The sequence below is a fragment of the Lutjanus erythropterus genome, chromosome 23 (genome assembly GCF_056507025.1).
Source record: "Lutjanus erythropterus isolate fLutEry1 chromosome 23, fLutEry1.hap2, whole genome shotgun sequence".
Taxonomy (NCBI): Eukaryota; Metazoa; Chordata; class Actinopteri; order Lutjaniformes; family Lutjanidae; genus Lutjanus; species Lutjanus erythropterus.
In genome coordinates, this window is record NC_139339.1 from 263,081 (window position 1) to 277,361 (window position 14,281).

At 40.1% G+C, this 14,281-nt stretch overlaps 2 protein-coding genes across 2 annotated transcripts; one reads left to right on the forward strand and one right to left on the reverse strand.

The window, feature by feature from the left end:
* Positions 1-766: 766 nt before the first annotated feature.
* LOC146305080 (E3 ubiquitin-protein ligase TRIM21-like) lies at positions 767-5,889 on the reverse strand. Its single transcript, XM_084712039.1, has one exon. It carries the CDS (start codon positions 4,650-4,652, stop codon positions 3,024-3,026), a length of 1,629 nt encoding a protein of 542 aa, XP_084568165.1. The 5' UTR covers positions 4,653-5,889; the 3' UTR covers positions 767-3,023.
* A 4,485-nt stretch (positions 5,890-10,374) lies between these two features.
* Positions 10,375-13,777, forward strand: LOC146305081 (uncharacterized). The gene is made up of 7 exons (XM_084712176.1): positions 10,375-10,540; positions 10,681-10,740; positions 10,962-11,054; positions 11,631-11,690; positions 11,779-11,808; positions 11,976-12,083; positions 13,113-13,777. The coding sequence occupies exons 1-7, from the start codon at positions 10,487-10,489 to the stop codon at positions 13,425-13,427; spliced, it is 720 nt and encodes a 239-aa protein (XP_084568302.1). The 5' UTR covers positions 10,375-10,486; the 3' UTR covers positions 13,428-13,777.
* The last annotated feature ends 504 nt before the right edge of the window (positions 13,778-14,281 follow it).

Below are 14,281 nucleotides of genomic sequence, written 5' to 3' on the forward strand. Positions count from 1 at the left end.
AGAAACAGGTTTTTAAGTGTATGTTCATTTCTCAGGACTTTTGTAACTTCTAACTGAATCTGAAGTTTAGTTTCCCTCCTGTTTGTACTCTTAGGTTTCTGCTTTATTTTAAAGGAGTTCAGAGTAAAAGGGGCTACACATTATTGATGTTATACAACTTTTAAAGAAAGAAAGAAAATCTTCTAGTTTTTCTGTTGTTAAACTGTAAAACGAGTCTCATCTTTGTGACACACCTGAGATATTAAAAATCACTGTAAAGTGTATTTTTATTGTGTGACTGTACTGCCCTCCAGTGGCCATGTATAATTAGTCTGCCACAACACCATCTGCATAATATCTTATATTTTTTATTTTCTAGCTTTAATCAAAGGTTGAAATGTTCATTAATTGAATTAAAGTGTTTCCATTTTCTCCAACCTTTTAATTTTATACTTTGAGGACATTTCAGAAACTTCTTCACTTTTACTGCAGTAAACAAACTGAGTCAGTACTTCTACTTTTACTTGAGTATCTGTACTTGTACTGCAGTAAAGAGTGAGAGGACTATGCATATCACCATTTATTGGTGACTCAGATTTGGTGATCATCTGATAAATTGATATATTAGTTACCTGTGGACCATTAAAATATGTTCTAATGATTAATAAAGACATTTTTACTCTTTCTGTGTTGAATTGCTGTGGTAAAATCGTTGAGGTTCCACAGCTCGTTAAAAACATTTATCAGATGTCTGAGTGTGGGACAGGGTTCTGATTACAAAAAAACAAACAAACAAACAAAAAAACTAATTAACTTTAATTTCAAAACACATCTGCATAATAAAACAAAATTACATTGTATTCACTTACAGTCAAATAACAGTAAAACAATGATAATATATTGATAATATAAATAAGAGGAACCATTAAAATATCAGCATTTCATCTGTTGCCAAGACCTGGATTATAAATCAATAGACATTCATTTGTTTCTTATTGATTTATCAACTTATTATTGATAAGTATTTGGTCTCCCTCACCATGCAGTTTTCTGTAGCGACTCCACCCACCTGAGCAACCTCAGACCAATCAAATCGATTGATACATGTCAAGTTCTGTTGTGGCAACAGTTAAAGTTTGAAGAGCTGAAACCTTTTACCTGAAATCACCTCGTTTCAAAATTGTTTAGCAAACTGATTTAAGTGAAATATTTTGATTTGCAGATATTTAATTGACCTAAATGATAATAAATCAGGTGAACAGTTTTTAAAATACAGAATCCTTTAGGTTTTTAAAAGTTTATCCAAAGAAGAAAAGTTAATTATTAAATCAGTTTGAATTGAACATTAATTTCAGTGAATAATCGTGGTGTTTGATCACAGCGAGGACACTGATTATTCAGAGGACAAACAAAAACAAACGAGACTGTTTCTGTTAATTCCTCACATCTATAACGAGTATTTCCTGTCACATTAAAAAGTTAATTAATTAGTTAATGTAAAGTTCACTGCTGTTATTTGGCCATTTTGTACTTAAGCCCCGCCTTCAAATAGAAACTATCCAATCATAGCTTAGCAACCATAACTAGAGTGCCGTGGGCTTGTCAGGCTTTGCATTTTTCTCCATGTTGAACAGATTAAACTTTGCCTTTTTCTGCTGCAAATGTTAGCATGTACAGCTAACTAATGCTAGCTTACTTCCTGCAGTAACGTTAGATTGTATGTCAACGTCTCAAGGTCCGCTGCACTAATCGAGTCCCTGCTCTTCCTTTTCCCACGTTAATGAGTGTATTTCTGTCATCTATCATGTAGATATACCTGCTGTATTTCACCATCTGACCAACGTTAGCTGAGATGTAAGCTAGCTTTAGCCTCAGTCTGTTAGCATTAATGTTACATCATGTACGCAGCTGTTAGCTAACTTTACATAAACACTTTCACAGGGTTCTTGTTTTAAAACGTGTCAGATGGAAACATTAAAACACCAGCTGGAGACTCTCAGCTGACTCAAGTCGAGTTAGCGTTAGCATTAGCTTACTGCAGTCAGCTACACTTGTCATTTGTCATTAGTTGACAGTTGTCATTTTAGCCAACAGAATCAATGATCGTCGGTTAGAAACAAGAAGCTGCTGCTGTTTCAACATAAACTCTGAACTCTGTGTTAAGTTGCTTATTTCAGGGATGAACAGCCCGTATCTGAGCTGTTCCTACTGTTCTCTGTTCTTATCTGAGCTGTTCCTACTGTTCTCTGTTCTTATCTGAGCTGTTCCTACTGTTCTCTGCGATTATCTGAGCTGTTCCTACTGTTCTCTGTTCTTATCTGAGATGTTCCTACTGTTCTCTGTTCTTATCTGAGCTGTTCCTACTGTTCTCTGTTCTTATCTGAGATGTTCCTACTGTTCTCTGTTCTTATCTGAGATGTTCCTACTGTTCTCTGTTCTTATCTGAGCTGTTCCTACTGTTCTCTGTTCTTATCTGAGATGTTCCTACTGTTCTCTGTTCTTATCTGAGCTGTTCCTACTGTTCTCTGTGTCACATGCACACGCTTGTTTTGTTTCTTTTTATTTCTGCAGGTTTTCAGACTAATCGAACATCAAAGAAGAGTTCAGTTTCTCCATCTTTTTCAGTCCGAGCAGTCGACACAAACTCTCCATCCTCTCTTCAAAAAACAAAAACAAGAATTCAAATAATAATTTAGATGTCCATCACCATGGCAACAGTAGAAGCTGCACTTCATTGTTCAGGTCCCACAATTTCATGGTAAAAAGGTTGTAATTCCCAAGTAATATATTTGAAATTTCTTACAAATTACCCACAAATTTCCTGGTTAATTATATGATAATTAGTGAGCAACATTTTCATGAAGTTGGTGGTAAATTACAAAGCAACATATTTGAAATTTTTCTGAATTTACCCCCAGATTTCAAGATAAATGTGTGATAATTCTTTTTCACATATATGAAGTTCTTTGAAATTAAATGCAAATGTTTCTTGCTAATTATCACATATTTACCACCCAGAAGAAAACAGGATAAATAATAAAAATCTAATCGGTGTGACTGACAGGAGAAATGATGAGCGGGGCGGAGGGGCCGGGGCTGAAGAACGGGTAGAGGCTCTCAGTGAAGAGGCAGCCGGTGAAGGAGAAGATCAGATCTGCAGCATCAACATCATAAAAGGAGACCAGACCGTCTTCGTAGTCCACGAACACGCCGACCTTCTGAGGATGCCACGTCAGACTCAGATGAACCTCGTGGTCTCCACAGGCTCGGTACTCGCTGTCCTTCCTCAGACTCAGCATCCAGAGTCCGCTGTCCTGGCTCTTCGTCACTTTTCCCTTCCTGTTGATCGACTCTTTGACCACGCCCACTGCCCACTTCATCTTCTCCTTCACCTGCACCTCGTAGTAAAATCTGCCAGAGGAGAAACTCTGCTCTGCTAAGACTCCACCTCCTGGATAAAATCTCTCTGGGCTGTTTGGGAGCGTCTTCTTCATGTCCCCCAGACTGACTCGTTTGCCGTCGTCAGACAGGAAGAGCCAGGGACTCGCTGTTTGAGGATCCAGAGTCACCTCCACCTCATACTGCTGAACTCTCTTTAGCTCAGCCTCCAACAGCTTCTTCTTCTCTGTCCTGAATGTGTTCTGCAGCTGATCCACAGCTCCCACCACAGACCTCCTCACCACCTCCTCATAGAACGGCTGACGGACGCTGACCTTGGGCCACTCCTTCATGGACGGAGCGACGTTCAGCGAGGAGAAACTCTGGAGAAGATGGAAGTGGTCGTCTGTGCGTGAGAGCTGCTCCAGCTCAGTGCTCCTCTTCATCAGCTCACAGATCTCCTGCTGCAGCTCTGTGACGAAGCCTTCGGCCTGCTGGTCGGATGTTTTCAGCTTCTCTTCGATCGTCTCGATGAGTTCAGACAGACCTCTGTCAAGGAAGTGCATCAGATCAGTGAAGACCTGCACGCCGGCCGCCATGCCTCTGTCTGCAGCTTCTTTATTTAATTTTGCAGAGAGCGTTATCTCCTGAACCTTCAGTCGCCTCTCCTGGATCATCTGGTACATTTTACCTTCTGTTCTCGCCAGCATGGCCTTCCTTCGTCCATGTTCTTCTTTCAGAGGAACACAGACGTGAGACTTGTGGTCTAACAGAGTGCAGAGCATGCAGATGCTGGTGCGGTCCGTCCTGCAGAACAGCTCCAGCGGTTTGTCGTGCTTCAGACACATCCGGGCCTCCAGGTTCTCAACGGGGTCGACCAGCTGGTGTCGCCTCAGGCCCAACGTGGTCAGGTGAGGCTTCAGGTGAGTCTCACAATAGGAGGTCAGACACACCAGGCAGGACTTCAACGCCTTCACTTTAGTTTCAACACATTCATCACAGCAGACGTCTCCTGGTTTGACGACTTGTTGCTCCGAGTTGCTGCTGGCTTGTTTTGCACCTGACTGTTTTGAACGATCCGTCATCTGAGAGATGATGTAATTGATCCGCAGCTCAGGTCTCAAATTAAAACGCTCCTGACACACAGGACAGTGACACAGGACGTTCACGTCCCAGTGGTTAGTGATGCAGAACTTACAGAAGGTGTGTCCACACGGTAACGTGACAGGAAGAGTGAAGACGTCCAGACAGATGGGGCAGAGGAGCTGGTCTTCAGTCAGCAGACAACCCGACATGATGACGCCCTGACAACAGAACAACAGCGTCACTATACAACGGTTCAACTTTCATCAAACGAGGTCACAGCAGCATCAGTTAAAACAGACGTCGCAGGAGAAGAAAAACGAGCTGAACTCTCATTAATCAGCTCCTCCAGGATTTCACAGGATTTGGTGGATTGTTGTGGCCTAAAATTGACTGATTTCACAAGTCACAATGTTTTTAGGTGTTTTCTGCAATTAAGTCTCAGGACCAAGAGAAGATCACAAAAAATGTTGAAAATCTTTTGTAGAATTTATTAAAAATCTAATCCAATTTGTTCCAGGGAAAATAAAATCTCTAAAACTCTGTTCAGATTGTTCTCAGTAACTCAGGATCACAAAAACTGGAACAGGAAATGTTTTATTTGTAGATGAAGAAGGTCCCCTGCTGATTATTACACAAAGAAACAAAATGTTTCTGGAGCTCAATACCTGTGACCAAATGAAAAAATATAAATACAAAAATAAACAGGGAATGTTGATGTATGATGTTTGTGCTGTTGTGATTGGTGGAACCTGCAGGAAGCAACAATGATTGATCAGATTGGTGGAGGAGAAATGAGAGTTTAGAGGAACCCTGTAAACAATCTTTCATTTTAAAAGGTAGATTTCTTCCAGTAAATTAATTTCCTTTTATTTGTGTTTTAAGTTAAAAATGAATAAAAAGTGTGAATATTTCAGTAACTCATTATTTGATTTGATGAAGTAGATAAAGAACTTCACAGGTGTTTTCTCTTTTTTTTTTTTTTTTTTTGTTTTGTTTGATTGATTGATTGATTTTTATAAAACTCAGTTTCAGGTCTTATATCAAAATCAAAAGGTCATGACCCGCCCACACAGATGTTCTCCAATGTTCTCCGATGTTCCAGCTGCTGTTAAACTCACAGTCACTGATTGTAAAATACAGTAAATATAGTTATGAGGCAGTTCTGTACATTTTTCTGTTTAAAGTGTATGTTTATGCTTAATTTAAATTATATCAATACTAACTAATTATCTGTATTTGACTTAAAACATTTAAAAGACAATCAGACTCAATATTTATTATATTAATTCAGTGAATAGAAATTATTGGAATTCATGATTTAATTTAATTAACTGTCTTCTAATTAAATGTCGTGTTTTTCTTCCCTCTTTTCTGTATTGATTGACTGAGTATTGATTGGTCTGAACCGGAGCAGCTGATTGGTCTGAACCGGAGCAGCTGATTGGTCTGAACCGGAGCAGCTGATTGGTCTGAACCGGAGCAGCTGATTGGTCTGAACTGGACTTTAAACTGGTTGTAAACTGGAGTCAAACTGGGCGATGAGCTCGGTGGAAACACGTCACGTGACTCCAGAGGGTTAAAGGTGGAACAGGAAGTCGTTAAAAACTGTTTTCAGATCAGACCATTTGAGTGCTGCAGGTTCTCAGGGTTCTTCCAAACGTTCTGTTTGACAGTTAAACTCTGATTTAAATAAAGTTTACAGTCTGTCAGTGTTTCTGATGACGAGCCTCACTTATCAATAATAATCTGATCATGATCCGCTGTGATCAATCAAACACATTTGATCAAAGTATCAAATAAAACATGACAATAAAAAACTCAAAGTTGACCAATCATCATCATCATCATCATCATCGTCATCATCATCATCATCATCGTCATCGTCATCATCATCATCATCATCATCGTCATCGTCATCGTCATCGTCATCATCGTCATCGTCATCGTCATCATCATCATCATCATCATCATCATCATCGTTGTGTCTCACAGCTTCCTCCAATCACAGCACGGCTTCTATAGTTTTTACTGTGAGACGTTTTGTTCTCTGAGAACAGAACAGATAGAACAGACAGAACAGAACAGAACAGATAGAACAGATAGAACAGAACAGACAGCAGTAGATTTGTTCTCCTGAAAGTTGATTTAACTTTATTTTTTACAGTTTCACTGTAAAAACATCTGGATATTTTAGAGAAGCTGCTGTGAAATCAAACATTTTAGTCCCAGAAAGAACCAGAGAACCAGAGACGAAGGGACAGAAAAGAACTCCACATGTTAAATCACCATCTGTCCTGCTGATCTGTCTCATTTCTTCATGTTGTCCCTCCTCAGGTGTGTCCACTCACCTGTCTGTCTGTCTGTCTGTCTGTGTGTCTCTGTGTCTGTCTGTCTGTGTGTTGGACAGCAGATGAAGTGTGTGTCCACTCACCTGTCTGTCTGTCTGTCTGTCTGTGTGTTGGACAGCAGATGAAGTGTGTGTCCACTCACGTCCTCGAGTCTCATTAATGTTTGATGTCTTCCTGCGTCTGCAGGTCAAAGTCCAAAGTCAATCAAGTCACATGTTGACAGATTTAACAAACACAACAAAACAAAACATCAAACTGTTTGTTGACAAAGTAAACAACATGTTACATTGTTTACTAACTTACTAATCCTTCGTTGTTCTTCAGGTGATGTGAACACTGCACAGAAGTGTGTGTGTGACTGACACACTGTATGTGTGTGTGTGTGTGTGTGTGTGTGTGACTGACACACTGTATGTGTGTGTGTGTGTGTGTGTGTGTGTGTGTGTGTGTGTGTGTTTCCAGTGACCACATCACTCTCACACACTCTCTCATTTCTCTTCAAACCTAAAAATTATCATTTTTCTGTTGCCGGGCGGATCTCAGACTCCTAAAATATTCTCTCTGTCTCTCTCTCTGTTTTTTTCCAGAGTGAGGCTGACGGCGAGGTGGGCGTGGCCTGTCACATACGGCGAGACTTCACTCTTCATTCTGACTTCAGATCAGTCAAGTGTCGTTTTGTTTTTTTCTTTGTGGATTTAATTTTTTAATGTTTTGTCTTCAGTGGCTCCTCCCACCAGGTGAGAACCAATCAGAACAGCTCTTCATTAATGACCTCATCTCGTCTGCAGTTATTATAATGATGATGTCATCAGCATGCTAACTGATCATACAGTCATTGTACAACGCTTGGCTAACATCACTGAAGAAAATCAGAAGTGACACTGAAAATGTGTTAAAATATGATTTTGACAGGTTGTGTATGAATTTTTATAAAGTTTTTTTTTACTTCAGTCTCACTATTAAATATATTTTTTGGGAAAAACAAACTGAGAAGAAATATGAACCAACGTGGACATGAAAGACAATAATAATAATAATTTAACTTGTTGAAACCTGATAAACATTAATTTAATAAAATGTTAATAAAACTGATCAAACTGATTTAGTTTTAGTAAACACTGAACTTTTCTTAGTTGATACTGACTGAGTCAAACTGTTTCCATAGTAACGTCTTTTATATAAAGATGCACAAAGAAAATATAAAATAAATATTTGTTTGTCTGGCAGCAGTTCAGCAGAATGAAAACATAAAACAAACCTGAAAATAAATTTATATGATGTTTATTATCTGACAGCAGAACAAAAACTCCTGAAGACTCTCACCTGGACACACCTGGACACACCTGGAAACACCTGGACACACCTGGACACACCTGGAAACACCTGGACACACCTGTAAAGATGCTGCTGTCAGCTCTGCTGATGTTCATCTGTTTGCTGCTGCGTTCAGGGTCTTCAGTTCCAGTAAGAAAAACAAGTTTATGCCGAGCTAGCTGACAAACTTTTTTTTTTTTAAGTTAAACTGTTTGGTAGTTAGCTAAAAAAATAAACTGAACATTATGTAGCTAACGTTAGCAGTTGTTCTCTGTAGCTAACGTTAGCGCTTGTTCTCTGTAGCTAACGTTAGCGCTTGTTCTCTGTAGCTAACGTTAGCAGTTAGCTAATGTCTTTTTCTCTGTAACTGTAATGGAACACAGTTTTGTGTCCTAGTTATACAATCCAAATACATGTAATCTATTACTCCATGAGCCTGGTGACCAGTTTGACGTGGACAGACATGATCACTGTGTGAAGTTTCAAACAGTCATAGTTTTACTCTGAATACTTTGAGTACTCTTTCATTATCATACTTACAGTAACTTTCCCTGAAGCAACAGAGTAGTTTTAATACTTTTACTGCAGTAAAGTATCTGAATACTTCTGATATCTGCAGTCGAATGTGATGAACGGTTGTTTTAAAGTTCACTGATAAAAGTGGAACACAAGCAGGAAGTGTGTGTGTGTGTGTGTGTGTGTTTCCGGTCTGTTCTAAATCTGTGTGTTGAATGTAAAACACTGTTTATCTGCCAGCCAGAACCACAGACTGTAAATAGACTCACACACACACACACACACACACACACACACACACACACACACACACACACACACACACACACACACACACACAGATGTTTGTGGTGTCACAGACACCTCAGAGTTTCACGTTCACTGTCACTACATGTTCAACACATGAACACTGTACACACAAGTACATGTATATATGTGTGTTTGTCCAGTATTCATTGTATAGTTGTAGCCTATAGCTCACTGTGTGTGTGTGTGTGTGTGTGTGTGTGTGTGCGTGCGTGCGCGCGCGTGCGTGCGTGCGTGCGTGTGCGTGTGTGTGTGTGTGTGTGTGTGTGTGTCACACATCATCACTGTTGTTCCCTTCTTACTCTAAGTTTGAGATGTTAATATATGATCTGTGTATTTCATCTTTAAGATATCTGTTTTCAGAGTAGTGCCACTGTGACCTCACTGTCATGTGACCTCACTGTCACGTGACCTCACTGTCATCACTGTCATGTGACCTCAGCGCCAGAGAATAGAACCTGTAAATAAGCTCATTGTGTAACGTGTGGACAGTAAATCCTGCTGGTTGTGAAACATGTTTACTGTCAGCTGGTTCACCACAGCTCTGATAAACACATCTGGACAAAAGTATGTGGACACATGTCACCAAATACAGTTACTACAGTACAGGAGGTACTTTGTTACTGTGTACTTCACTTCACCTCAGAGAGAAATGTTGTACTTTTACTGCATTTTCATGAGATTTTTATAAATAAATACATATGAAGAGTTTATTGTGATGAATCAGCAGCTGTGACTCGATTTGTGTGTTTGTCAAACGTTTCATACCAGGAGTTGTTGATGAGTTAATTAAAGGGATAGTTCAGACTTTTCTGACAGAAAGACATCTTCATATAAGACAAATATCACTCTCTACAAACCAACCAGACTCCACTGATAAAACCAGTGATTTTAGCTCAGAGAACTGCTGCCTCTGTTCGTGTGTTTGTGTTGGTTTTAAAGACTTAGTTCAGTTTTAGATAACTAGCAAACAGTAACATTTTGTTAAGGAACACGGAGCAGCTGAAAGTTAAGAGCTTGTCTGAGATCAGTTTTTAATGGTTCCACAGACCTCCGCCTCATTTTAAACCTGGTTTCAGTCGATTTAAACTTGGATTTGCTGGACTGTGATTGGAGCTGATCTCAGATTAAATTAGTCTTTGCTTCAGAGGATTCTGCTGATACTCACACTTTTTCTACTCGTCACAAAGAGGCGTCACTGTGGGTTCTGTTGTTCTACCAGTGAGAACACACACACACACGCACACACACACACACACACACACACACACACACAGACACACACACACACACGCACACACGCACACACACACACACACACACACATAAATCATGTTGTTGTTGTTGTTGATGGCGGCCGTCAGTAGGAGGGGGGCGGGGACAGAGGGAGACGTGATGACAGGTCACTTCCTGCTGGGCAGACAATAAAACAGACCAATCAGGGCAAAGCTAAGTCACAGCCTGCAGAACCCAAGAACAGGACGGACCAGGACCATCAGAACCCTCAGGAACCATCAGGACTGAGCTGTGTGTCCCAGTTGGACCAGTTTGTCTCCAGGATGTGGATGTTTGTGGTGCTGCTGTGTCTGCTGGACCAGGACCAGGCTGCACCTGTAAGAACCTGATAATTGATCTGTTGATTAGTTTATCAGTTACAGATATGACTGATCAGTGACACTGTGTGTGTGTGTGTGTGTGTGTGTGTGTGTGTGTGTGTGTGTGTGTGTGTGTGTGTGTGTGTGTGTGTGTGTAGTTACCATGGGAACCCAGCAGCCTCCAACTTGTTCTTCAACAACAAGTGACCCTGGCAACCGTGAGTACAACGAATTCTGCTTCTGCTTCCTGCATTCAAAATCAGGAAACTGTACCTAAAGTTCAAAGGTCAAAGTTTAAAGTTTGAAGTAAAAGTACTCGTTGTGCTGCTGGTGGAGCTGAAGAACATTTGAACACCTGCACAGGTGTGTTCACCTGATGAGTCAGTGTGAGCAGAGTCACACACACACTGTGATGTCATCTCTCTCTCTCTCTGTGCAGCTGTCTCCCGCCCCGACTGCTGGCCAACAGAAATCGTCCTCCTCTTCATCTTCCTCTTCATCAGCTTCGTCTGAGTCGAGCCAGAGTTCAGAGGTCAGAGGTCACCTGATGTGACATCACTGATCTGTGATCCACCTGTTGACACCTGAGTGTGATGAATACTCTGATTCTATTGGAGGATTTCAGGTTGATCTTTAAATGAGAAAAAATATGACTGAAGTTTGGTGCTGTGCTCCTCATCACACAGTGTGAATGTTAAACACCTGACTACATTACCCATAAGCCTCAGCAGCTCCTGACCAATCAGATGTTTGGAACAGTGCTGTGTCTGTTTACCCTCAGCTGTGATGTCAGTTCAGTGTGTAAAGTGTCTCTGCTGCTCACCTGCAGAACTCATGTTGACTTTGCACCCATTTTTAGTTGAACATGTCACAAAGCGGCCATCTTGAATCTGTCACATGACATTAAAGGGACATTCAGCCTTTAATTCTGACTCTTACTTAAAAACTGCACTGAGCTCCTCATTCACTTCAACAGCAGCGGCTTCTAGAGGACGTCAGAGGAGGTTAAACCTGAGGCTGCTGATTGGTCAGAACAGATGAGATAAACACGTGATGACATCACAGCTCCCAGAGCGCTACACTGACTCTGACTGGTTGATTTTGACAGGAGCCTCAACTGCTGAGAGAACAACAGAACCTGAAGAACCCGGAGAACCAGGAGAACACGGTAACACACACACACACACACACACACACACACACACGTGTGATGTCATGTTCCACTAATGATGCGTGTGTGATGTCACTTCCTCCAGGCTGTGGAGCAGCTGGACTCGTCTCAGGAGGTGAGCAGCTGCTGCGTCATCAGTTTGTTTAAATCAAGTTTAAAGTTTGAAGTCACATGACTGTCCGTGTGTGTGTGTGTGTGTGTGTGTGTGTGTGTGTGTGTGTGTGTGTGTGTGTGTGCGTGTGTGTGTGTGTGTGTGTGCGTGTGTGTGTGTGTGTGTGTCAGAGGGTGTGGCTCAGTGAACTTGTGTTGCTAGGAGACCGAGCAGGGAGGCAGGACAGAGACGGAGATACCGGAGACGACAGCGAGGAGAGCAAAGAGGGACGCCAGCGGGTGAGGTCACATGACATGATGACATCACTACACACAACAAGCACACAGGGACTACATCTCCCATGATACCTAAGAGTCACATACAATATACTCAGTCCAGTTGCATTATGGGAAACATGAGAAGTGTGTACTGAACTATACAAACAGGAACCATGTGACCATCAGCCAATCAGAGCAGAGCATCAGTCAAACACTGTGATCGTCCTGTTTGATTATTGATTATTAGCTCTATTTTGAAATGTAAGTTTATAATACTTTTCTTTATGTTAGATTTTTTCCATCATGTTTATATGGAGGTTTGTTTCTGTTTTAATTTTATTTATTTATTATTTTTAATCTCATAAATTGAATATAACACGAGGAATTTGTTTTCTATTTTCCTGGTGGAAATGGGCTTTCAAATGTTTACATTATTATTATTATTATTATTATTATTATTATTTTTATTATTATTATTACTTTATAATAACAATCATTAATAAATGTGAATTAGTATTTAATTAAAATTTAGTTAATATTATTTCACTGTTGATAAGGAAATGATAATTAACTATAGTTATTAATGATTAATGATACTATAATTGATTTTATCTTGAGTTTGTGTGTTATAAGATTATTTACAGCTGATAAGACGATCACGTTTGCTTCCTCATTCAGTTAATAAACAGTTTAAAGTTAAAAGTTAATCTAATAACTAAATGATTAGTGAAATTGTTACAGATGGAGCAGATATTTTTTAATGTTAATAATTAGTTTATAAACAATCTATAAACATTATTTGGATGTTTATTACTGATGATTATAAATTTTACTAAGGCTTATTAAACGTTTATGAAGCATTTATAAATGTTATTAACATTAAATAACCAATAACTACAGTTTAATTAACTCTGAGTTTGACTTTATTAAGGATGGATACTAAAGTGTTATTATTGATCAATATCTGAATGTTTTTAATTGATCTCATATAAATATTAATATTCAAACATCACGTGACCCTGTGTCATGTGGCTCCGCCCCCTCCATCAGGCTCTCCTGTTAACGTTTCAACACCTCCTGAGTCGACCTCGACGACCGGACCTCACCACCGCCGGCCCAGGTGGAGACACTGCACAGGGAGGCGGAGCCACTGCCGATGGGGGCGGGGCCACCACAGACGCGGGTGTAGCAGGAGACGAAGTGGGCGTGGCACTGGGGGATGAGGGCGTGGTCAGAGGAGCAGAGTTTCCCCAACTGTTGGTCGACAGCGCAGAGAGAGACGGCGGACTGACGCTGGACTCACCAGGCCACGCCCACCACCATGATTACCATGGAAACGAGGAGGGGCTGGAGCTGGGGCTGTGACTGAAGCCACGCCTCCTGGTGACAGATATACACACACACATATATACATTCTATAGTATAGAATCACCACTCTGAGAAATAACATAACTATTTAGAACCATGAAGGGTTCTTCAACTGGTTCCCAGAGGAGAACATTGGGTTGGTTTGGGTTTCCTGGTAGAACTTTTTTATAAAGGTTCCACTTGGAACCTTTTCAGAGAGTTCTAGTTTTATTTAAACTTCAGACTGAAAATAGAAAATAAATCAGCTTGATTTTATTTGACTCTTCATTAAAAATATTTGTGTTCATGTTTACACATCGTATTAAATGTGTCAACTGTTTGTTTGTCAATAAAGTTTTAACAGCAGAGTCCAGTTTGTTTACTTATTGTTGCTGTTTCACGTGATCAAATTTATACTTTCATGTTTTTATTAAAGAGAAACTGAAGAAGCGTCTGAAACTGAAAATTGATCACTTCAACATCAATAATCAACAATAATCAATAGAAAACAGTTTATAGCTTCATGTGTGTGACTGCAGCTGCAGTGGTTTAACTGAAGTCAGCCACAGTCAGAAGTTAGCCACACTGAAGCTAACGTTAGCTCCAGCTGAACCATCTGTTCTCACAGAAACGTTTCATATCAGTAGATATTGATAATTATTGATCATGTTGCTGTGATTGATGACATGTTGTGAACAAAAACCAAAACACAAAATATTAACAAAAACACACACAACTAAATGTCGATCTGTTGTCTGATCTCATCTGAACCGTTGAAGTCGTCAGTGTTCAACAGACGTGGAACATAAATAAGAACGTTTATTAAAGTAACTGAAGTGTTCCAGGTCTCAGGTTCTAAGATCAGGACAAAT

Excerpts from the sequence above, each read along its gene's own strand:
- LOC146305080 (XM_084712039.1), bottom strand. The coding sequence starts at position 4,652 with ATGTCGGGTTGTCTGCTGACTGAAGACCAGCTCCTCTGCCCCATCTGT.
- LOC146305081 (XM_084712176.1), top strand. The coding sequence starts at position 10,487 with ATGTGGATGTTTGTGGTGCTGCTGTGTCTGCTGGACCAGGACCAGGCT. Across the intron at positions 11,809-11,975 it reads AGCTGGACTCGTCTCAGGAG|AGGGTGTGGCTCAGTGAACT; the intron begins GTGAGCAGCTGC and ends TGTGTGTGTCAG. Across the intron at positions 12,084-13,112 it reads GCAAAGAGGGACGCCAGCGG|GCTCTCCTGTTAACGTTTCA; the intron begins GTGAGGTCACAT and ends CCCCTCCATCAG.